General features: G+C 37.4%; 1 protein-coding gene across 1 annotated transcript in view; it reads left to right on the plus strand.

Annotated features, from left to right (window-relative positions):
- Positions 1-25,716, plus strand: part of SLC49A4 (solute carrier family 49 member 4) — a 67,426-nt gene that overhangs the window by 37,284 nt on the left and 4,426 nt on the right. Inside the window, exons 6-8 of the mRNA XM_025875311.2 lie at positions 6,041-6,108; positions 9,649-9,776; positions 21,237-21,419. Coding sequence (XP_025731096.1) covers positions 6,041-6,108; positions 9,649-9,776; positions 21,237-21,419 — 379 coding nt within the window. The remainder of the gene's footprint in view (positions 1-6,040; positions 6,109-9,648; positions 9,777-21,236; positions 21,420-25,716) is intronic.

Raw genomic sequence — 25,716 nt, forward strand, 5'->3', positions numbered from 1 at the left:
AAAATCTTCATTTTGTTGAGTCCATCCTAATCTTGCTTCATACTTTATAAAGAAGTTTAAGACCCCATCATCAAATATATGGCTACTTTGTCATCTAATTTCTCACTTTCTCTCTGGTCTCAGAATCTCATTTCTTTAAAAATAACCATTTCACCTATATGCTTCAGGCCATGTATTCCTTCTCCTCACTTCCAGGTAGCATGGTAGAAAGGAGTAGAGGGCTTTGAAGGGGCAAATGGAAGAAATCCAGCACACTGGCCTGCCATTCCATTGTATGAGTGAGCAACAATTTGTCCATTCTACTTTTGATGAACATTTGGATTGTTTACAGTTTTTGACTGTCACCAACAATGTGTAGGAATGCTCTCATAAACTCTTGAAGCACCTCTATACACATTTCTGTTTGGATATATAGCTAGGAATAGTATATGCCTGATTTGATAGATGATGCCAAACTCCCCCAAAGCAGTTGTATCACTTTATAGTCCTACCAGCGGGACATGAAATTTCTCATTTCTCCACATCTTTACCAACACTTGGCAATGTTAGTCTTTTTAAAGTTAGAAATACTAATGGCTGTGCAGTTTAATGCCATTATAGTGATATCTTTTTCAGTGTTTGTTGGATATTTGAGTATCCTTTCTTGTGACACACCTGTTCAAGTCTCTTGCCCACTATTGGGCTGCCTTTTTCTTACTGATTGTAAAGAAGAGAGCTGTGCAGAAGGGGGCTCCCCAGTCTTGACTGAGAAATGGACTGCACATGTAAAGGGCAAAGCTACCAGAGGCTTAACAGAAAGACTGCTAGGAGGTATAAAGCAGAACGAATACAGTAGAGGGCAAGCAGTGCTAGGATCTTAAGAGTTCTGGCTCAGCCAGAATGGTAAGACCTCATTAAAACCTTGTTAATACCTTGGGCTTCTTCTGAGACACAAGAATCTAAGCCAAAATTTAGAATCAAGGACCATGCTCTGGGTAAAATAAGGCCTGTTCTACTTAGACCCACAATGCACAAGCCCTGACAAAAATTGGCAGAGGAGACAATTTGGAGATTGAGTCCTACCAAGTGAGGGGGGCTTGGGAAACACTTTGGTTTCTACTTACTACCTTAATAAAACACAAAATTAAGCCTATACAAGTTCAAGGTGATCAGTTATTAACTGAACTGCCTACTAACACAAAATGCAAAAATCAGCCATTTTAGAGAAAGATAAAAAGGATCCAGAATCTTTATATTGTGTCATCCACAGCATGTACCATACTGTTAAAAAAAAAGACAAACAGGAAAATGTGACCCATATTTACAAAGAGGAAGTATTGAATAGAAACCAACTCGGAGATAGTCTGGATGTAGCAGAGACCATAATGCAGAAGAGAGAGAGAAAGAAATCTTTGCTTGCTTTAAGTTTATTAATATGTATATAACAGATATGCCATATATACCATATTGGACAGTGCAGGTACAGAACATATCTGTCATCATAAGAAAGCACTGTTGGATAGTGCTATTTTAGAAGCTTTATCATTATTCCTGTCACATTTAAACCTAGAATTGAATTCTGTGCTTGTTATAAGGTAAGAGTTCAGTTTCTTTTTTTCCCATGTAGGTATCCATTAACCTGGTATTAATTTTTGAAAAGATCATGCTTTTCTTATTGCTCTCTAGTGTCATCTTTGTCAAAATGAAGTGCCCTTATGTGCACAGATGTGTTTCTAAACTACTTTTTTCCCTCTGGTCTATTTGCCTATCTTTTATCACTTTTATCTACCAAAGTGTCTCAAGTATTTTAGTGTTGTAATAAATTTTGGCATTTTGTAGAATAAATATGCCCTTTTTTTGGGATTTTGGCTAGAATTTTTTGAATCTATAAGATCAGTTTAAGAATTAACTTTTTTAATTAACTTCCTTGTAAACCATATATTATATTTATTAATATATTCCCTTATGTTATCCTGTAGAACTACATTGTTGGTACAGTAGCTACTAGCCACTTGTGGCTATTTAATTTGAAATTTAAATTAGTTGAGGGGCGCCTGGGTGGCTCAGTCCATTAAGCATCTGCCTTCCCCTCAGATCATGATTGAGTCCCGCATCCAGCTCCTTGCTCGGCGGGGAGTCTGCTTCTCCCTCTGCCCTTCCCCCTGCTTGTGCTCTCTCTCTCAAATAAATAAATAAAATCTTCTTTGAGAAAAAGAAATTTAAATTATTTGAAATAAAATAAAAATTAACTTCCTTAGGTTCTATTTCCTCTAATTTCCTTTGTAGACTATATGTTATACTTTCACACTATATTCCCTATGTCTCTTAATCTCCTTTCTGAATTTTCTATCCTTTTGCCTTTCTCTGCTTCAGACTGGATGTTTCATCTAGGCTTTCTTTCAACTCACTATTTCAGTTTTCAGCTCTAATATTTTATTAAACTCAACTCTGAGTTGTTAATTTCAGTTATATTCTTAAGTTATAAAATTTTTATTTTTCATAGTTTCCAAATTTCTGTAGAAGTGCTCAATCTTTTACTTTTTTGAATTATTAAAAAATAGTTGCTTAAAGTCTCATAATTCCTTGATCTAGATCCCCTGTGGATCTGTTTATGTTTGTGGTATTCATTTATGTTTTCTTATCTTCCATGGTTTCTTATCTCCTTATGAGGTGTGCCTTTATTTTTGACTGAGTGCCAGACATAGTATATAAAAAGTTGTAGAGCTCACTTAAGTGTCAAGATGATGTTATTTAACCCCAGAAAGAACTGTGTTTTTTCTTATAGGAATCTAGGAATCCAGTTTCAGGAATTGAGATTATTTAAAGCTGTGTTTCAGTCCCACAGAATACTATTCTATTTCCAGTGTACAGTACTCTTAGATATAGCCCTTCAAAGTCACCATCTAAAGGCTGAGGTTTTGGGGCGCCTAGGTGGCTCAGCCAGTTAAGTGTCTACCTTTGGCTCAGGTCATGATCCCGGGGTCCTGAGATGGATTCCCACATCCACATCCCACATCCTTGCTCAGCAGGGAGCCTGCTTCCCCCTCTCCCTTTGCCACTCCCCTTGCTTGTGCTCTCATGTTCTCTGTCTGTCAGGTCAATCAATCAATCAATCAATCAGTCTTTTAAAAAAAATAAATAAAGCCTGGGTTTTTTTTTTTTTTTTACAAGGCCACCCACCCTACAATAGGGCCTGAACTCAATTTTTTTTCTTTCCTAGGGCAGCAAGGCTATTGATAACCCTCAGCACCTTAGCTACCCTTTCTGAAATCAGCAGACACCCCAAAGGGAAAAGTGTCCCCAAATACCGGCTTATCTTTCTGGATTTCCTTCCCATTCTGCATCATGGTTCCGTAATTCTGGAATTACCTTCTTGGCCTTCTGATGCCATCAGATGCGTTTTCCCCTATATTTTCTAGTTCTCAACAGAATATGAATCCAAATGACTAGTGTACCTTCACCATAAGAAGAAAGCCTTCCTTTAGTTTTCTAACTGATTTTTCTGGATGGCAGGTATTCCAAACATGCTCAATTCCAAGAAAGAAAAGTGTAGCACCCATTTAAATGATTCTGATTTTGCAGATCTTACGCTTCACATTATAAATCCTGAGACACCCTTTCAAGTATCTCTCTCTGTATAAACTCTGAGAGATAGACCAGAAATCACACCAGATATTAAATAAAGTGAAATTTAAAATTAAATGAGGAAAAATGGGGTGCCTGGATGGGTCAGTTGATTAAGCGACCGACTCTCAATTTCAGCTGAGGGTCATGTTCTTGGGGTCGTGGGATCGAGCCCTGAGTTGGGCTCTGCACTCAGTAGGGAGGCTGCTTAGATTCTCGCTCTCCCTCTCTCTCTGTCCCCCCTTCGCATGCACATGCGCGCTCTCTCTCTCTCTCTCCCTCTCTCTAAAATAAATCTTTTTTAAAAATTAAAGTTTTAATAAATTAGTGGGTAGATATTATTAACTAAAGCAGATGTCATGAACGAAGGAAGCGGAAAACTACAATTGGCCTGAAAGGACCAGGATCAGTACAGTCAGATGCACAGTGGTTCTTAGCCTGACACAGGGCCCCACTCACCCAGGGGATGATGGAAATGTTTGGGAGGGCCTGGTAGCATTAAGTGGGCCTTAGACAATGGATGCTAGATGCTCTGCAATGAGAGGGGCAGTTCTGCAGAACAGAGAATTCTCTGGCCCCAAATGCCAATGATATGAAGAAAGAAAAAAAAAGTAGAGCTAAATTAAGCTTCAGGCTGTTCTCTTTCTCCAGAGAGTACTTATCTTTGTTCTGGCACCAAACCCTGTTAAGTAATTGTATTACTTGGAGTAGGCTAAGCTGCTATGAGAAGTAGAATCCCAAAATTCTGAGGCTTAAGGAATTTATTTCTCATTTACATAGCAATCTAGGACAGTTTGCATAACAATCTAGGACATTTGTCCACAATTTGGATAGCTCTTTTCCTCACACTGATTTAGAGACCTAGGCTGCTTCCACTTTGCCGCAGTCGTCCCCTAGCACCTTGTCATCGCATGTATGGTTTAGGCTGGTGATTACATCCTAATTCTAGTGGTCAGACAGGGAAAGGAAGTGTGGAGGAGGCATACAGACGCCTTCCAGGTTCTCGCCTCGAGAGCACCTTCATTCTGCCCGCTTCCATTGAGAACTTAGGCGCATAGTCACATGTGTTTGACTGGCAGCTGAGACATATAATCCAGCTGAGTGCCCAGGTAGAAGGTAATATTTTGGTGTATGGGTGTAATGAGAAATAGGACTAGGAAAATAATAAGTGGTAGAAGTTAGTTTGGCAGCTCTCAAGTGGCAGGTCCGGTTTGGACTTGGCCCTGTAACCACAGTGAAAGCCAGTAACTGTTTCTGAGCAGGAAAGTGGAATGATTGGGATAATTATTCTAGCAATAGTGGGCAGAATAGATTGTGGAGACCATTTAAGAAGCTATTGCAGGAATCCAGAAGTAAGAAATAAGGTAATAGGTAAGTATGGCAGCCACGGGAAGGGAAAGAGGAGACAAAATGCACTGATATTGTTAGGGACACATGGAATTCCAATGGTAACCACTAACATGTATTGAACATTTTACATGTATTAGCTTATTTACGTCTGAAAAAAAATCCTTTGTTATCCTCATTATAATAATGAGGAAACTGAGACTTAAGAGTATGAATTGGGACAGAAGCCAAGTCATAGGAGGAGTTAAAGATACGTGAGTGATGGGTAAATCTAGGCAGCATTTATAGATTGCTCTGAAAAAGTTTGACCATGAGGGGAGGAGAGACATAAGACATTAGATAGATGGAGAATTATCAGGTAGTAAGACGAGTCTTTATTGAGCATTTCCTGTGTGCTGACCACTGATCCAAGTCCTGTACACAAATTATCTCATTTAGTGCATTTTATGGGTAAGAAGACAAAATTTGTCCAGGGTCACAAAGCTGCTAAGTGGCAGGGTTGGAAATGTTTTCCCATGCGTGGAATGAGCTATATATTTGAAACCCAGCTCAAATTGTCTTTCAGCAGTCTCCCTTGGTGCTCAACCCCCATTTCTCTCGCTCTCACGTCTCTTCTGTGACTCTTGATACATCTTTAATTGTTGCCAAATGTTTTGAGTGCCTGATTATTTGCTAGTAGTTTTCCTGTATGTTGGTTATATTTAAACTTCTTGAGGTCAGTAACCATCTTTTGTCCTTTTCCTATTTTCTTAAGAGTTCTAGTACAATGTAGTACATACTTGAAAACATTTGTTTGTGAAACTGATTATTTTGTTGATTTAAATATTCCAATAAAAAGTTAATCAAGGATGTACTTACTTAGATCAATTTTATTAGTCACACATGAATCCTTTCATTTTATTCATTTTCTTAAATAGTATTTTCTAGATTTGTTGCCATTTAGCTGTTGATTATATATTGAATTATACATGTACATAGAAATTCATACATATATATTGAATAATATATTGAGTAGAGAGGATTTTTTTTTTATATCTTCTTAATTGCAACCTCATAGTCATATTAAATGTGTCTGCCACTTTCCCCACAGGTAGATGCTGGCTGGATTGGATTTTGGTCCATAGTTGGAGGCTGTGTTGTTGGAATAGCTATGGCAAGGTGAGACTATTTTATGTTAAACATGTGAGTGGACCGAACCAAAACCAAAAAAACAAAAAAATGGCTGCTTTCGATAAATGCTAAAATTCAGGGAAAAATAAAACAGTCAAAGGTCAGAGAAGGGCACTTGTTCAGACTACGGGAAAATTCACATGCATTAAGAATTTCCTGCTACAAGAAACCTTTCTCAGGAGCAGTCTGTCCTAAAATGCTTTTGGAGGATGGAGATGTATTTCCAGTGTAATTAAGCTGCCTGTCTCCATATTACTGGAGAACAGCATCTACAAATAGAACCCAGAGAAAGATGATACAGTAATAAAGGCAAATTGATTACTTATCGAGAATTGAAAAGAATCATTTGTAAGAGCATCTCTAGAGCTTTCCATGAAAAGGGAGGATCTGATTAGCAGATACTTATTTTCAGTCTTTTTTGGCAGGTACATCCCTGTGGTGGTGGGTTTTTTTTAAGATTTTATTTATTTATTTGACAGAGAGAGACACAGCGAGAGAGGGAACACAAGCAGGGGGAATGGGAGAGGGAGAAGCAGGCTTCCCGCGGAGCAGGGAGCCCGATGTGGGGCTCGATCCCAGGATTCTGGGATCATGACCTGAGCTGAAAGCAGATGCTTAACGACTGAGCCACCCAGGCGCCCCCCCATCCCTGTCTTTATCCCATTTTGATGGAAAATGTGCATAAAGACTTCCAGTTTCACCAAACTCCCTTTGATCTTAACCCATTATGACAACACATTTTTAGAATGAGTCAGAAGAAGTAAAAAGTCTCATTTTTTTTCTGGAAAAAAAAAAAGAATGTAAATATCACTCATCCAGGTGACTGCCTGTAAAACTATTCTTGGTGTTTCCAAGGAGATAATACTCATTCACTTCTGAAATCATTTACCTTGTTTCATCAAAAACAAAATTAAGCAATCAACTTTACCAGAAAGAGAAGAATCTAATTACATATTTGGGGAGATCAAATGAGATATGTAAATCACCTCAATTTCTAAATACTTAAACATAATTGACACAGAATCATACTCTATCTAGACCTTACAGTTTACATAGCGTTTCTGGGATAATGAGAGAATAAATTGACACTGTAATTTCTAAATCACTCTGAAGTTTTTCTAAGTTCAGGAAATGTAAGAATAAAATCTAAAAGCTAAAGGAGAGGAATAGGCAGAGAGCATTTGTAGGAAATCACTACATGGATACTGAAAGACATTGACCTGTCACATTTGACAGAATCCCTATCTATCTTCTCTAATTAAATCTCCAAGCCTAGTATAGTGAGTCCTCATTAACCAAATCCTAGTCTGAGCCCCAGATAGGTCAAAGAGGGAAATATTGTGTATCAGAAATGACATCTCACATGTACCTTTCGCTTTATTTTCTTTCTGTAAACTCTTAATTTTATCTATAGAGAAATAGAGCTAGAGGAAAAAATGAGAGTGAGGACATTTCTGTTTTTAATTCATTGAAATGGAAGTTCTAAAAAATACTACCCTTACTTTGGGATCTGAAATCAATTATAGCTATCTGCTAGGCCTAGAATCCGTTTTAAAGTTATGTTCATAACACAATTTTGGGGATCCCTAGAACAGAATCTTACAGACATTAGTGCTTAGGTGATTTTTTTTTTTTTTTTGGTAATTATGTTACTAAAGGCCACTATAAAATGTCCTAGCAGTAGAGTTTGATGGTATCACCCCATCTGAAAGGACTAGGTCTACAAAAATAGCAGATCACATTGGTTAGCTTATTCTTGTGTGATCTCGCCCTGTCAGCGTCCTCACTGTTCAACTTTTTTCAGTTCTGATTGTACCAGAAAACTATTTTATTCTCTCATACCTCGCCATCTGCCAGTCAGACAAGTACATTCTTGCAGCATACCAAAACATAAATCAAAAGTGTTTGGTGGGCGTGAAATTATAACAGTTTTTGGATTTTCTTGAGGGAAATTTCTATCAAGCTGTGGAACCTTTTTGAGAGTACATAAGAATTTTCTGCTCATGAACTTTCATAGTTGAGAACAAACTTAAGTCCCTGGGCAAAAGATGCATCCATTTTTCTCCACCAAAAGATGGCATCAGCTGTCATAGGAAGCTATTTTAGTCTCGATAACACTTACAAACATGATTAACCTTATCATGTCAAATAAGCACAAAAGATAGCATTTGAAAGTATTAAGAAGGACAGTAATGTAATCACAATAGAAATTAAGATCAATTTTAAAGCTTCAAGGTAGAAAAAACACGGTAGATGTTATATTTGGGAAGGGATTGGTTTTTCAACGATAGGAACAATTCTCAAGGACAGAGTAAGTTGTACGTCGGCACAGCCAAAGAATTGTGCCTGTACAGCCATCAATTAGCAGATGAGGAAAAGCAACAGGCAAATAGAAAGGTTGCGGTTCATAACAATAAGCATCTTTACCATTTGCCTTTCAATTTCATGTTAATTCAGAAAAAAGCAGGAATTTTGAGAACTTAAAATGCTATGAAACATAAGTCACAACCTTTAGAGGATAGTATTCGTTATTCCAGAGCTACACTCTTGTTCTCACGGAGCTTACAGTCTAATCGGGAAGACAAAAAATAAACACCTGCAAGAGCAAGAGAAATGCCCATAGAGATCAGTGCTGTGAAGAAATAGGGTATGGAGACGGGATGGATGGTGAGGACTTCTTCCATGAGCACGGAGAGTCTTAGTGAAGACTTACTGAGACCTGAATGACCTGTGGGGAAAGCAGGAGAAAGGTCAGGAATGGGAGTAACCCAGCGTTCCTGGCAAACGGGACAAATGCAAAAGCAACCGTCGCTTGTAGGAGAAACAGAAGCAGGTCTGCCCAACTGGAGACTAGTAAGGCAGAGAGCAGATCATAAAGGAACCCAGGGGCTCCGGGGATAAGTGTTTGTACTCTCCAAGTTTGAATTTTGGGAGAGTCATCTTTGCCAGTTTATGTCTACCAGTTAGCCTGTTTTCTAAAACTAGAATAATATGGGGGTGCCTGGGTGGCTCAGTCGGTAAGCATCTGCCTTCAGCTCGGGTCATGATCCCAGAGTCCTGGGATCGAGCCCCGCATCGGCTTCCCTGATCGGAGGGGAGCCTGCTTCTCCCTCTCCCACTCCCCCTGCTTGTGTTCCCTCTCTCGCTGTGTCTCTCTCTATCAAATAAATAAAATCTTAAAAAAAAAACTAGATTAATATGTGTTCATTATAGAATGTTTGGAAAGTACAGAAGAATACTTAAAAGTAAAAGTAGCATTTAAAAACACAGAATCCATCCTGTAAGTTACAGATCTTGAACAGCGATCACATTTTTGTGTGTTTTGCAAGAGGAAAAAAAGAGATTTGCCGCAAACTAACGTTTATCACATACACACAAAATGTACCAGTTAAAAAAAGTTTTGTCACTTGCTTTAGAAAGAACTCATGGAAATGTCAAGAAATTATTGTTTAATGGAAGTGTGTCATTAATTTAAATAGTATCTTAAAAATCCAGGAAGAATTATAATAGAACCTTGTTTCTTTTCAGGTTTGCAGATTTTATCAGGGGTATGCTGAAACTAATTCTCCTCCTCCTGTTTTCTGGGGCTACCCTATCGTCCACGTGGTTCACCCTGACCTGTTTGAATAGCATCACACACCTGCCTTTAACCACAGGTGAACACAGACTATTTTGAGCTTTGAATAGATATTTTCAGTTCACAAAAATATATATACCCCAAAAGTAGGAATTTTTCTTGTTTTCCATAACTAATGGAAATAGAATAAGTAATTATAGTTATAAAACTATAAAGGTTATAAAACTAATAAATGTACAAAAATGTCTCCCACGTCCAGTCATCAAACTATCTTCCCATCTAAAAAGTTCAAGAAATAATTTAAAATATTTTCTTGGTATTTTACATATGGAAAAGAAGTATAATCTGTAGCCTAAACTTATATAGCATAGAATAGCCTATATTCTTTTAAAATTCATATCAGAGCATTGATACAAAGATTTTTATCTTTTTTGTAGCCATTACATCATTGTTAGCTGTAAGGAAAATGAACAAAGGCATAAAGCTATGTTTGAAGTATACACCAGTAAAAGTCTTTCAACCAGCACCTACAGGTTATTCAGTCTTCTTACCTCATTAATACAAAACAAAACTTACTGGCAAATACCTATTGGAAGTATATCATAGGCAGCTTACTTAGCTCATTTAATTGACCTGAAATATTTATAGTTGCTATTGCATTGTTATTTAATAGTATCATTGGTGGGGGGGTCTGTATTAGTTTTCTATGGCTGCTGTAACAAGTTACCACAAATATAGTGGCTTAAAATGACTCAAATTTATTGTCTCACATTTTTGCCAGTTAGAAGTCCAACCTGGGTCTCACTAGGCAAGAGTCCAACTCTAGGGAAGAATCCACCTTGCCTTTTCTAAATTCCAGAGGCTGCCCACATTCCTGGGTTCGTGGCTCCCTTCCTCCATCTGTAAAGCCAGCAATGGGTCAAGTCTTTCTCATACAACATCACTGCACCTTTCTTCCAAGTCACATCTTCCTCTGAGCTCTCATCTTCTGCCCCGCCTTCCACTTTTAAGGATCCATGTGATTACATTGAGTCCACCCAGATAATCCAGGATAATCTCCCAATTTTAAGGTCAACTGATTAGCAACCTTAATTCCATCTGCAGCCTTACTTATAGGTAGACTAAAGGAATCTTTCTCTCATGGAGTCTCCATAAAACATACATCCCACTGGCCAGTAGGACCCTGGAAAGCCACTTTTAGACTCTGGTGTGCTCTTACCATGCAAGTACTTTTAATCCTAAATCCTAAAATAATCCTTAATCCTAAATAAATAATCCTACATAATCCTCCAGTCTACCTTTATAACAGATAATCCCATAATTAAACACATAATCCAGTAGGTGGCTATTACTTGCAAACAGATTAAAAAATCTGCGACTTTAGCAGTCTTTTGTTAAAGGAAAAGAAGAAGCAATAACAGAGCTCTCTTGCTCTATAAAATGATCTGTCATAGTATCCCAATTTGCATGTATGCACATTCTCTGGAGTGCCACAGCAAATTCACAAGGGCATCATGGGTTATTTTAAATTTCTGAAGGAAACACAGAGATATTCCACATCTGTCAGACACTTTGTGAGCCTCTAGTTCGAGAGAGTTCCCAGTTTCATCATTAGGTCCCTGCGGTTTTCTTTTTTGATAACATCATATCTTTGCAAAGTTTGGTTTTCTGCAGTGGCTGTGATAAATAGTAAATACTGTACAAAAATCAGGTCTGATTCTCAGATTTGATTCCAAGATTTGAGAAGTCATGCACTTCCCATCAGATTGCATGTATCTCATTAGTCAGTGATTGTGGTTATTTGAGACTGAAACAAAAATACATTTCTTTCAATATATGGGTATTATTTTTTAAATGGCCACTAAATTGTTAGGACATATATATTTATTAAATGGTTTAGCCCCAACTATGTAAATAACAGAACTGTTAGTTATTTCTTTTGGCCTTGGACACCGTGAAAAAATTACTAAGGCACTCAGTGTGCTGTGAAGACAGGTTTGGCAATTTCTGCCCTGCGCCATCCTGCCAGGAATCCCTCTCTCTAATTTTTATTGCTTTGCCTATAAAGCCCAGTTATCCAGAGTAATGGTTTTTGGATACTGTGCACTTTTTATATACTAACATTCCTATATTAGGGTTTTTGAACAATTTTGGCAAGTATTCTGAGCCAGAATTTTTTGTTTTATTTTATTTGGGTATAATTTCATAATTTAGCAGTTGCACAACATTCTGATAGAATAGTTCTGGTTTACAACTTCTTATTCATGGCATTACACTCAGATTTGTCTGTGTGTGTGTGTGTGTGTGTGTGTGTGTGGTACTGTATGTCAAGTATGTATCTGTTAGATTCTATAAGAACAAAGTTGTGAGTATATAATGAACACATTTTTGCCCTTGAATTGAGTGTAGAATATTCATTATAAGATATTACATTCATTAAATTTTATGTGTTTTCTATTTGATATGATAAAATTAACGGTTTTATCTCTGGGTGGAGGTATCCAGAAAATTTATTTTTTACCTCCTTTTTTGTCTAGATCTGTAATCATGAGCATGTTTTACTTATTTTTTTATGTTTTAAAAGTATGTATTGAAAACTATACATCTTTTTAAATCTTAAAGGAAAGTTGATATAATTGACCCTGGTCAGGACTATGTTTTTCCAGTCTGTCCTTGAAAATAATTATGTTGGACAGAAAGGAAAGCAGATTCTAAATTAAATAAAGGCCAGAATTGAACGGTTGAGTTTGATGTGGCCATCTTCACAACCACTGAATTTATAAATTCTACTGTTATTTCCAATTGCAAGTCAGTTTTTAAACGTGACTTAGAAACTCCTGAAAGAAAGAAAAAAAAAACTCCTGGTAGATACTTTTTTAACTTATACTGCATTAAAAACTAGATTTTCACATTCCTTTCCTGAATGATCATGGTGGGTGTTTTTTTCTCTTTTCTGATACTTACCACCTAATAGTTACTTGAGTGTGTTTCTTATCTCCCTTACCAATCTGAAAATCTGGAGCATGGACTTGTGCCTTAGCAATTCTGACCCCCAACTCCTGCCCTACTATCTAGCACAAGCCCTGAGTGATGAATGAATGAGTGTGTGAATGGATGGATGAATGAAGTGTATATTATCTCCATTTTGAATCTCAGGGGTTATGACTTGTTGCCAGTAATAGCAACCGTGGCCACTCTGTTATTCAGCACTAGCTGTAGGCAGGCAAAAGGGCACATTTTAATGGAACAATGGAGAATTTGAATAATCTGTCACAGATACTCTTACTACCTTTTTAAAAACCTGACCTAATTCCTTTTAAGTAGAAGAGGTTTCATGAAAGGGAACTTAACTACAAAATCTAATTATAGACAGATCTAGACCTTTAAACTGATATTTAAAGCCAGTAATGGCAAATTCGTATTTCTTTTTTACCAGAGTCATTTTTTTAAGAGGAAAATATCTAGTCTTTTTCCCATTTCTAGTAAATTTAGTATTCCTGCTGTTACTTTTAAGTATCAGAAGAATCTACATGAAAAGTGTGAAAATATATGCATTAATTATAATTGTTGACATAATAAATTAAAAGCTAGTTAATTTTGTTCAACCATGTGTTATAAGTGCTGCTACTACTAAAACCTCTGTTGCAGTATTTTTTGTGATCTACTGATCTTGCTATTATTGTTGTCATCTCTACAGAAGAAAAACTGGATCATTCCATTCTATCTAGAGGTGCACTGTTTTGATACATGTACTTGCTTATTATATACATCCCCTTGGAGGCTATCAGCATTATGCTTTTATTTCCTTAAGGAAATTCAGTATTTAAAATTGTATTATGTCTTTATTAATTGAAGTGTCTTCAAAACAGCAAATAAATTAACTCATGACTAGATAATGTGAGTTTCAAAATCTTGCAGCTTATTCTATATACAAAATTATGAAAAGACATTTTTCACCTTATCTGAAAAGTAGGTATCTAACCCTGTTAGCCACAACTCACACAGTCATTTTTCACTGAACAGATAAATGCTTTGAAAATGGCATTTTGAAAAATGTTAGCACTTTGGTGTTGAGTTTGCTGAAACAATATAATTTGAGTTTTAGCAGAAGTTGCCTTGGGAGGTTCTTCATCTAATTCATGTTCCTGGAAGACCACAGTGGCAAGGTCAGAAACGGATAGTGAGTGGGGACTAAGGGGGGCAGATAAGCTAGATGTGAGTCCCATGAGAGTGATAGGTGACTACAAACTGACTTCAAGAGGCATTTGAAGAAAGAAAACATATTCGGTTTATTGAAAGGCATGTGACATATATAGGCTAGAGAGTGATCCTCTTAATAGGAATGAGAAAATTCAGAAGGAGATGATGAGCATGATTAAAAATATGCACTTTTTTTTTTTTTTTAATTGAGCTCCATGCCCAGCATGGAGCCCAGCACGGAGCCCAGCACGGGACTTGAACTCACAACCCTGAGATTAAGACCTGAGCTGAGATCAAGAGTCAGATGCTTAACTGACTGAGCCACCAGGCGTCCCAAAGATGTGCAGACTTTTAAGGAAATTAGGGATTTTAAGGAAAGAAAACTAAGGGACTTAATTATTCTTTCCACCTTTATGACCCTGTCATGACTGTTACTCATGTCATCACTGTCGGATCAAGAAGGAAAAAAATAGAACATGGATTAAAAGAAGAGAATGGATTTGTGGAAAATCTTAAATGTAAGAATCATAAACTGTTGATAGGGCCTATTGAGAAGAGCCTGTACAGTTTATCTACAGAGATTTTCAAGAAGAGGAACAAGTCTGTAAGCAGACTCTGTTTCTGGAAGGTAGGGGGCTTGACCAGGTGATTAGTCAGTGTTCCATGATGTAACCGTGCATCGCCTTCTGCAGAACCATAAATAATTCTTTGGGAACTTAAAAGTTACTGATAAATCTGTACCTGTGATATCTGATAGTACAACCCATCTCAACTCTGGGCCCACTATTTCAAAGGATTATTAGTTGTGCTTCATTTCTGCGAGATACAACCACTTGGCCTTCCAGCCATAAGAGACTCTAAATATAGCTGTCAGCCTTTATAGGACTAAAGTGAGCCAACAAAGAGGCTAAACAAGGGACACCCACAAAATACCATACAGAAAGAAAATCACGACCATTAATGAATATTGCAGCAAAATATCCTCTTTTGGAGCCACAGTTTCATGAGTACATGAAATATGCAGTAGCACATTTTAATCAGTGGCAGATCATAAAGGCCACAGCAGCCATTTTTAGGGAGAAAACGTGAGGCCAGGAGGAGTACAGCTCAGCAGTATGGAAATGTTCTACCAGTGTGTGTACATACTTAGGTATGTATCCTGTATATTCAACACACCCAAAACCGATGGAAAAAACCGTGCCGTTAACAAACACTGGGAATGTTTACTGTCTCTCTTTTTACATGTATCTATTTCCTGAAGGAGTATGTTCACTTGCAATATCAAGTTTAATTTAGATTGTAGAAATATTTTTAATAAAGGTCTAATCTAATAATTCCCAGTTAACTTTCCGAAGTTTATCATAAAATAAAATTCAGTCAGCATGCATAATAATAAAATTTATCCCATAAAGTATATTAATGTTAAAAACCAACTCTTAAGGGAAATTTCTTGATTCTAATACTTAAAACTTCTCATGATAAACATCTATTGTACTATTTTATAATCCTTATTTCTTTCTTATAATACTTCTTAATAAAACTGTAAATAAATTCTCTATTATTCTTATCTACCTAGAGGCCCCTATAAAATTTTTGTTTTTAATATCTTAGTTAAGTTCTTTACCTAAATGTATTTGTTACTGATTTACTTGAATGAACTTTAGTTATCATCTGATATAACTTATCATTCAGTAAATGAATCTCTTCCATTACAGTCCAGATGTATGTCCATCTGACTGCAACTGGAATACCACCTCAGAGAGGAAGCTGTTCCCTGTCCCATTGTTTGTCAGCTCTGGGTCCTGGGAAATTCTGCCAACTATTGCAATAAATGATTTGGAGCAACATAGCTTACAGGGCAAGTCAGCTCCCTACCCCTTCCACTGACACCCTCAAAACATTAGACCTGTGATGTCTGGCCTTCACCTTAATCTAAGCATCCCTCAGTTCTCATAAGCTGTCCTCATCAGACATGGATTCCCAGCACTGACCAGCACAGTCAGCCTCTTCTATTTTTTTTTTTAAGATTTTATTTATTTATTTGTCAGGGGGAGAGAGAGAGAGCACGAGCAGGGGGGAGCGGCAGGCAGAGGGAGAGGGAGAAGCAGGCTCCCCACTGAGCAAGGAGCCCGATGCGGGACTCGATTCCAGGACCCTGGGATGATGACCTGAGCTGAAAGCAGATGCTTAACCGACTGAGCCACCCAGGCGCCCAAGTCAGCCTCCTTTAAACCTACCATAGCTTGTCAGGTTTTCCTGAAAACCTATTGCTATTAGAATTTAGCACACTTTTCCTGCTGTACTCAGCACCTAATACTGGGGGCTATTGCTGCTTATGATTAGACACAGCTTTTTTTTTTTTTTCAAGAATGAAGTACAGTTATCTTCCAGCACTGTGCATGTAGATGGCTGCTAAACCATAGATGTGGATCATGTTCCTTTAGATGAGGAGTGATTTGTCCTATTTACGGTTCCAGCATAGCAGCTTACGTATAATAGGTGCCTGATAAATGGTTTTGAAGAAAGGTTTATGTTTTCCCTATTATATACCTAAACACTAATTTTTGAACCCATTTTACATTTATCATGATTGAAGTTCATCGTCTTGTTTGTAACTTTTGGGTCCTCTCTTTTTTATTTTTGTCATCTGTCTTATTGTGGGATGACTTCCAGCTTTTGTGCTCAAGACAGATTTGGGAAGCGTGCCTTTTGTGTCAATCCCAATGCATAAAAGAAATGCCAAGTCTTGTTATTTTTTTTTCAGTCTGACACAGTGGTTTGGTGGAAAACATGCTAGATTCTGTAAGCCTTAATTATATTATTTTTAGCAACGCTAATTTACGTTGTTTCTATAAATAAGTCATTTTGACTTTCAGAACTTTGGTCACTTTATCTGTAAAATGCCTTACCTGCTTCAGAGAGTCAGTAGGATGATCAAATATGATAACATATTTGAAAGCAGTTTTTAAAATGTTTGAAAAATTATATAAATCCAAGGTTTGAAGTTGTTTTTGTTATTAATGATCTATTGAGAATCTCATTAAATGTTGAATGAAATAGTTCTTTTTTTTTTAAGATCTTATTTATTTGAGAGAGAGAGAGAGTGTGAGCACAAGCAGGGGAAGGGGCAGAGGGAGAAGCAGACTCCACACTGAGCAAAGAGACCAGCGCAGGGCTCGATCCCAGGACCCAAAGATCATGACCTGAGTGAGCCAAAGGCAGACGCTTAACCCACTGAGCCACCCAGGTGCCCCTGAATGAAATAGTTCTTATTTATAATTTTGTGATTTGTTTTATAACACCTAAGGTTTGAGTGTTTGGGTTAATAAAAATGTATTTTATACATAGTTTTATTTCCCTAAAGTTTACTAATTTGGTTTGTCATTGGGAGCAGGAGTGGGGGAAGTAGAACTTTCAGGGTTATGATCCAATTCATGTTCTTGAAATAATATCCATCGTAACTGTATTCTGTGCTACACAGGACTTTGTTTTTGCAATTTGAATTGTGGGCCTGTGAAATTTTATTAACTTCTTTGAAAAAACTCTGCATCAGCATTGTGTTTGTTCTGCTAAATTACCTTGACTTTTTAATTGAAAGGCAGTTTATTATAATTTTAGTATCAGCACTATAGAAAGTCATAGAAATATTTAACAGTCATGTAGTTTGAACCCTCTCTGACGAGGAGGGAAATTATCTTGTCTGCCTGACTCTTAATAGATGACATTCACCCACTGGATCTGCCAAACCAATGTATAAAGATACTGTATCAGCTTCTAAACTGAAAACTCAAATGGAAGTGAAATTCAAATTGGTCTCTACTTGATATATGCATGTCCCAGAGCACTGGGGAGTATATGAAATCAGTCCTAACACAGCTACTTTTCCCCATTCTGATTATGATGATCCTAATTTAACCCTTTCCTGTGTAAACAATTTTGATTCTTTATGCAATAACAAGTGATTTCAGTACATCCATTCAGTGTAAAACACCCTCTTGGTCATCATTTCTATATAATACAAGAAGCAACCCCCGAGAGTGAGAGAATTGAATGAATTGAATGAAAATACTTGCTTTTTGTTTACTAGCCTCTGAAATTATTTCGTCCGTCTCCGCCCATTTATCCTACGTGTAATAGGAATTCTTACAAAATGAAGTGGGAATATTTGTGTCAAGGATCCTGCACAGGGGTGGGTTACATGGCTACTGGCTGGGAAGTCTGTAGGTCAGGCCACCCAGTGATAACCATTTCTGAATCCGTGAGCTAAGAACCTTGCAGGAAGGGGAGTTGGATCAGCTGCTATTTCATTAGCTTACAATAAAATTCTCTTTGTTGTTAAAGAGTTAGGATGTGTACTAAGTAAATAATTCAAATTCAATTAGTAGTAAAAAGGTATATGGTGAAAAATGTCTACCCTCCTATGGCCTCCAGTTTTTCTCTTTAGGGGTAACTCTGAATGTCTGTTTCTTGGGTATTTTCCCAGAGAATTCTATAAATTTACAAACGTGTGTGTGTGTGTCCCCGTGTGTCCATCCTTTTTAAAAAGATAACACACTTCCACACCTTTTTCACTTACATACCTTAAATGTCATTAGTATCACTATATACAGAGTTACTTCCATTTTTAATGGTTGCATAATACACCTTTGGATGTTTGATAAATTTTTAAACACCCAACCCCCCTATTGGTGGACATTTAGCTTATTTTTAATCTTTTCATACTACAAACAATATTGCAGTGAGTGTGCTCTATATTCTTGGACCTTAATAGCTATAGGATAAATACCTAGAAGTGGAATTGCTGGGTCAAAGAGTAAGTGCATTATTTATTTTGATGGGCATTTTCAAATGACCTATCAGAAGATCAGCGATTTCCAGTTCCATCAACAATGTTTAATTTACAAAAGAAATTTTGTCTTTCTAGTGATAAAGATTTCCTCTTCACTTCCTAGAATTCAGATACCTAGGAAACCAAAACCGGAAGACTTTTAATGAGCATAAAGCCAAGGGAGTGGAATGGTCTTAAGGGGTTCAGACAGGGCCGCCTGCCTCACCAGGCTCTGCTTTTCTGAGACATCCTGTGCCCCTCTCTCTCCCTCTCTCTCTTTCTCTCTCTCTCTCTCCCGGTACCATGAGTGATTAAAAATCAATAAAACCAAAACTCTCCTTTCAAACTTCGTACTGATAGTCCCCTTTCTGTATGTCCTCATCATTATATTATCATTCATTCTTTTACAACATGCAATTATTCTGTTATATACAGATTGTGGTAATTTCTCAGTTATTTTAACTTGGCCTGATTACAAATTACATGTGAGGGTTTATCTCTTTCAGAAATAAAAATGTCAAAAGGATTCTTTCCAAACGTGTTTCCTAAAAACAGCTCATTCTATTAGTGGTTTGTGAATCCTTAGAAGTAGCGTTTCCTGATTCTTAAGAGTGATTTTTGCTGTCATTTACTTCAATATTTTCATATTTCAGACTCCTAGACTCATTCGTGTTTGGATCAATAGCCGTCTCTGCTCTGATTACCACTGACTGACCGATAAATTATTATAAAGTGTTTTGTAGGTAGAATATGCTATAAAAGTGACATTCCATCCCTACATTTCCTAATGTGCTACTGAGTCACGTGTAAAGGGGAACGTGTTGATTGATTTATGTGATCTGTGTCTGGCAAATACATAGTGAGCATGAGGGGTTTTGTTTTTAAGAATTTTGAAAATTACTTCATATTTTAAGTGGTATTTATTTTAACTATCACATGCTTCCCATTTAATTCTGTGAATAGTTTGGTCACTGCTTCAGCCCACAGTCTGTTCTTTATTCGCTGTCATCCTTTTGTTCTCTCTCTTCATATGTATCTTCTAGTCAAAGAAAGTCAGTATGATCACCAGCCATTTGTGTTATAGAATTACTAAATATTTTATAATCCTGAAAGACTAGTGTAATTGGAGGAAGAAATGGGAGTTGAGGTTACTGTACAGAAACTTTTTTCCTTAACAAATACTTTTATTTAAAATATTTTCCCGGAAAAAATAAAAAATAAATAAAATATTTTCCTGGGAGTTCCCCTCTACTTGCTAGATGAGATGCTGCCCAGTTCATGAATCATTTAATAAAGCCAATTAGATCTTCAGAATTTTTAAAAACAAAAAATAAATATTTTCCCAATAACCTTAGGCTTAGAATAAATTCTACTCATTATTATCTGTGGGTATGATATACTTACTAGTCTATAAGGGATGTGTTTTAAGTTTCTGTAGGATATCATTTTTTTCTCTCATTGGTTCTTTTTTCACCTTCAAATTTAAAGTAATGAAGGTCTGTATGCAGACAGTAGTTGTGAAATAGCTATTTGGAGTGGGGTGCATTTCCCTAGACATTCTTCTAAGAATAAGAATAACATCCTTATTCAAAGATTCTGCTATGGAATTGGGTTAATGGGCTTCTTATTGCTAAGCTGGGATCCTAACCACTATTTATTATACATCTCTGGGTGAAATTTTTTTGCGTTTCAAGAAAGTTACATATTTTTTAAACAACTGTTGACATAAAACTCATTCCCAAATTGAAGATTAATTCTATTTTAAGTGTTTCTCCAGGAATTACGTACTGGATATTTTTATTTTGTACTTGAGGGCAATTACTAACTGGTCCCTTTAAGTATGTAATTTTCAGTAATACTTAATGTTTCTTACATTTATTCTTAGATTTTAAGTTCTCTTTAAAATTGTAGAATGAGTTTAGGGGCGCCTGGGTGGCTCAGTTGGTTAAGCAACTGCCTTCGGCTCAGGTCATGATCCTGGAGTCCCGGGATCGAGTCCCGCATTGGCCTCCCTGCTCAGCGGGGAGTCTGCTTCTCCCTCTGACCCTCTTCCTCTCATGCTCTCTATCTCTCATTCTCTCTCTCTCAAATAAATAAAATCTTTAAAAAAATAAAAAAATAAAAAAATAAAATTGTAGAATGAGTTTAGATTTCAAATTAAGTTGCTATATTTTATCTAAACATCTGTCAGCCAGGAGTGTGTCTAAGGGAGAAGAATCCTTTTAATAATTATTATAGTGGCAAAATTGTTTCTGTGCTTTGGAATAATCCATACCAAAAAGACAAAGCAAATAAACTGGTAATCATCCAGCAACAAAACCTTCTCCTATCTATTCTGCAAAACCTGAGCGAAGAGCTGACAGATAGTGATACTTTATCAAACTTTATCAGCTACCATTGAAAAGATATAAATTCCAGAGTTGATACTTACTGAAAGAGAATACCCAGAAGATCTCTGTGAAGGACTCACTGCTGCTACCATAAACTAAAATGTTTGTGTTTTTATTTTAGTGACATTGTATGCCTCCTGCATTCTTCTGGGAGTGTTCTTGAATAGCAGTATACCTATATTTTTTGAGCTTTTTGTGGAAACTGTCTACCCAGTTCCAGAAGGAATTACATGTGGAGTTGTCACTTTTTTAAGTAATATGTTCATGGGAGTACTTTTATTTTTTCTCACATTTTATCACACAGGTAAGAAATTTGACTTTTTATTTCCTATCTAAATGTGTTATGAGAGAGGTTTGTGGCACTGGTGTATGAGGGAATTTATATGGAGAATTCTCACCAAAGCAAATTACTTTATTTGAGCTTTCATGTGCCAGTAAAAAAAAAAAAAAAAAAAAAAAAAAAAAATCCTCAGTTGTTTTTCTTGAAATGCATCCTAAGCCTGATCTAGGGCACCCTCACTCCCCAGAGTTTCTGATTTCATGAACCTGGACTGGGGCCCTGCATTTGTATTTTTAAAGGGCCCTCAGGTGATTCTAATATGCAGTTTCTTTGAGAACCACTGGTATATTGTTTTTTAAAAGGTACTTAGAATCTACTGTCTTAACATAAAATATAAATTAATGCCTGGGGTATATTTGTAGTGTAAAGCCTTAGAGATGAATGAGGTTACCCAAGGAGTGTGTAGAATGTATAGAACAGCTCTGTCCAATGGAACTTTTTATGATGATGGTGGTACTCTTTGTACTGTCCAGTACAGTTCCATCAGCCACATGAAACTAGTGCAGAAAAAGAATTGGATTTTTTTAATTTCATTTTAATTAATTTAAGTTTAAATACCTGCATGTGGCTAGTGAATTGGTTAGCACAGGGAAAGAGTGAAAAGAAGGTTGAAGTGAGAACCCAGGAGTACACCCTTGAAGAAAAGGGAGACCCTTACAAGAGAGAGGGATGGGGTCCTGAACTCAGCTGGAGGAGTTAGGCTTGGACAGAAGGAGTTAGGAGAGGAGGCAGCATGCATGGGCACAGAAGCAGACACGTTTCCTGGGGAGATCATTGAAGGAGCTCTTTGATGGCACCATCTTCTGCTTACAAGCCAGTCTGTTAAGAACTGGTGGGAAGATAGTGGAGGAAGGGCTTACAGAGAAAATGAAGCGTTAAAATAACCTTTGAGGGGTGGGAGGAGACACTATGGGAACAGCAGGAAAGGTTGCTGGGCATGTTGAAGGCAGGCCTGTCTGATGTTGGGGTCCATGGGTTTGTAGTGATTCCATTTTGCATAGTTGTTTGGTTATCTCTGATATTCTTTCTTCTCCTGTCCAAAATCTGTCTTACTGTTTCAGAAAATTTGAATATAATTTTCTGGTATTCTTTTTTGCATGTTAAAATATAAGGACTTATACTTGTGATTCTTGAATGTAAAACTTTTATTAATTTCTACTAGGCTTAGATCCTATTTTATTTCCTCATCTTAATCTATTACTAACCCTTTTCCCTCATTGCTATTCTCTTAACTACTCATCAAATACCAGTAAATTTGGATAATTTGTACATGGAAGAATCTAATTTGTAAGATTCTAATGTCAGAAATGCTCTAAAATGTGGCAATCCAGGAGTCTTAATTGTTTATAGGAAACTTTCCAACAGGCTTATAATTGAAATAATAGCCATGATAACCAGCTTGACTGGAAAATAAATTTTTGACTTTTCAAAGCTGATGAAACAGTCTGGCCTGGGTTTTGGACAACTTTTGGTATAGCATTTTCACCTAACAGCAAAAAGCATCTGAATGATATATTAACTTAATATATATCTATATAATTAACAACAGATTATTTCCATCAATCAGGAATGCAGGTAAAGTAGGTTTTAACTTTCCTTAACTTGATCTAAGTTGAGTTTCTCATATGGAGGAGAGTGATTAATGAAGTCAGCCCACTGTTTACAGTCCCCCTGGAAACGTGTTTCCATCAGGGAAAATGCCATCAGGAGGTGTTGGAATAAGGTCTTTGCTTCCAATGTGTTTTCTAAAACAGAACAAACAATTCTAAATAAAATAAACAATTACTAATTACTACACATCAGCTTTCATCCACTTCAGTATATCCCAGTTGAAATTAAGAGGCTCGATGCCTCTCTCTTGTGTGGTAAAGTTTGAGGGATGGCTGTGTTGCCCCTTCAGGTGATAGAAACAGTTTTCCAGCTCATGGGCACAGCTTTGCTAAGTGGTCTCTGCAGCCTGGCTAGAGTGTGGTTTTTTCTGTCTGCTGGAAATAGAGTTTTGTCCTCCCAGTATATAAAAACGGTAGATGCCAGATAATGTTATTCCCTGATAAACCTTTTGCATGTGGTCTCTAAAGTATAGCATATATTTATTAATCTGTTTAAGGCAGAGAATACCCCTCCACTGTGTGCGTATGGAAGAGCCCAGTGTACTCCTGACCATTTTGCTTGGCCAGTAGAGTGTCTGTGTCCCCCCGCAAGTCCACACTCAGCTTTCGATCTGTTCAGCAGAGATGAGTCTGATGCGAGTGAGCGTCAATAGGTGCTCACCACCACCACCCCCATTTTGCAGATTCCTAGTGACCAGATACAAGCAGATATTTTTGTTTCTCTGGCATAGGTAGCAGAACAAACACTTAGCAGTATTTCTGCTAATTCCTATCTCACTGATATAATCAAGGATCTATCTAGCTGGGGGAAAAAATCTTCCTTCTTTTTGGTTGGTTTCTTTTTTTTTTTTTTTAAGATTTTATTTATTTACTTGACAGAGAGACACAGCGAGGGAGGGAACACAAGCAGGGGGAGTGGGAGAGGGAGAAGCAGGCTTCCCACTGAGCAGGGAGCCTGATGCGGGGCTCGATCCCAGGACCCTGGGACCATGACCTGAGCTGAAGGCAGATGCTTAACCTTCTGAGCCATCCAGGCACCCCTTGGTTGGTTTCTGATCACATGTTTGTATACATATCTGTGTCGATGTTAAAGGCTTATGCCTCATCTCCATGATTATAGTGGAAAATGAGATTTTAATAGTTAATATTAATCCAGCAAGATGACTTTCAGGAAAAAAAAATCTCAGTACATTTTGACATTGGAGAGAGTTAATTAGAAGGTATGTGTGAAAGAGCCTAGGCCAGGTCAGTCACTGGCACCCACCAGATGTTTGTCTTATTTCCTTCCAGATAATTCGCTGCTTGCTAGTAGAAATTTAAATATCTAGGCTTCCATTTTAAAGGAATGCTTTTACCTGTTTATGTGTGAGTGTGTGTAATAAATGGACACAGATATGCCCACATCTCTCTAAGGCCAAGGTCACTAGAACGATGGATGACAACCTTGTTGAGTCTCTTTCACGTAGGATTAGCCGATCTTGCCCCAAAAATCCTGCCACAGAAGCCCACACACCTTGTAACTGAGGTTCGAGGATACATACGCGACAAATCTGAAAATTTTGCGAAGTTATTTCCTAAAAATAACTTTGAGTTCCACAGCCTAGTACCCTAAACATTTCTTGGGATGAAGGAATTCCCTTCCATTACAGCCAGCTTTCAAACGCCATAATTCTGCCATGTTAAAACTTGAAAAACTCACCCAGAAGTTAGGTATCAGGATTAGTTCTGTCAGCTACATGATTGGAAGGCCTGGTTTTTAATCATCACAAAGATCTGTGGTTTCGTAGGGTCACTCCTTGAAGAAGTACTAAATTTCCTGACTAGAGTTTATTTCCCCACAATGTGACTGTGTCAGAGATAATTTTTCAGGGCTGTACAGACTAACCCCAAAATGACCCCATTAGAATGGCTTGCCTAGAAAGAAAGCCTCTGCTGGTGGTTTGCTTGCAGATTATGGCTGTTACCATCAGGGATGGTGGGCATCACATGAACTTCGATGCCAGGTGTCAGTGGCTTCTTTGGAGCCCAGGGTCACAGGGTCTCCCACATCCTGTTCTCTCTCTCTTTGGGGTACTTGGAAAGTGTCAGAAGTTTCTTAGAGTTTTTCTGTCTTGGGTTTTTCAAGGTCACGTAAAACACACACACACACACACACACACACACACACACACACACACACACACACACACACACACACACACTGTTACTTGCTCCCTAATACAGGCATATTTGTAAAACTGAGTTGCTTCCAATAATGTTTGCCTGGAGAATCTCTGAGTTATTGCAGACAGTACAATGATACTTTATCCTGATAACTTCACATACAAAATCAATGTGAAGGTGCTGTTAATGTTCTTTATATGCTCTGAAATATATTCTAATGTTCTGTTTTTTGTTTGTAACTTGTTCTGAAGTTTGTATTGTTTGCTATTTTTTTGTTCTAGAAGCTTTGCAGCAGGTTTTGGCTAAATGCACTAAAGGTTTTTACCTCAGGCCTTTCATTTTGAAGTAGCTGACCATGAATTTGAGGTTGCACTGTGGCTCAGAAGATTCAGGGGCCTGGCTGAAGAGTGAGGCATTGACTGTTGGTTACCCGAACAGGTTCACCAGATGTAGACTAGTAAGGAGTAATTTTATATGTAGGGAGTAAT

Source organism: Callorhinus ursinus, unplaced genomic scaffold, assembly GCF_003265705.2.
Source record: "Callorhinus ursinus isolate GAN/ISIS: 27379988/994484 unplaced genomic scaffold, GSC_fseal_2.0 scaffold1, whole genome shotgun sequence".
Lineage (NCBI taxonomy): Eukaryota > Metazoa > Chordata > Mammalia > Carnivora > Otariidae > Callorhinus > Callorhinus ursinus.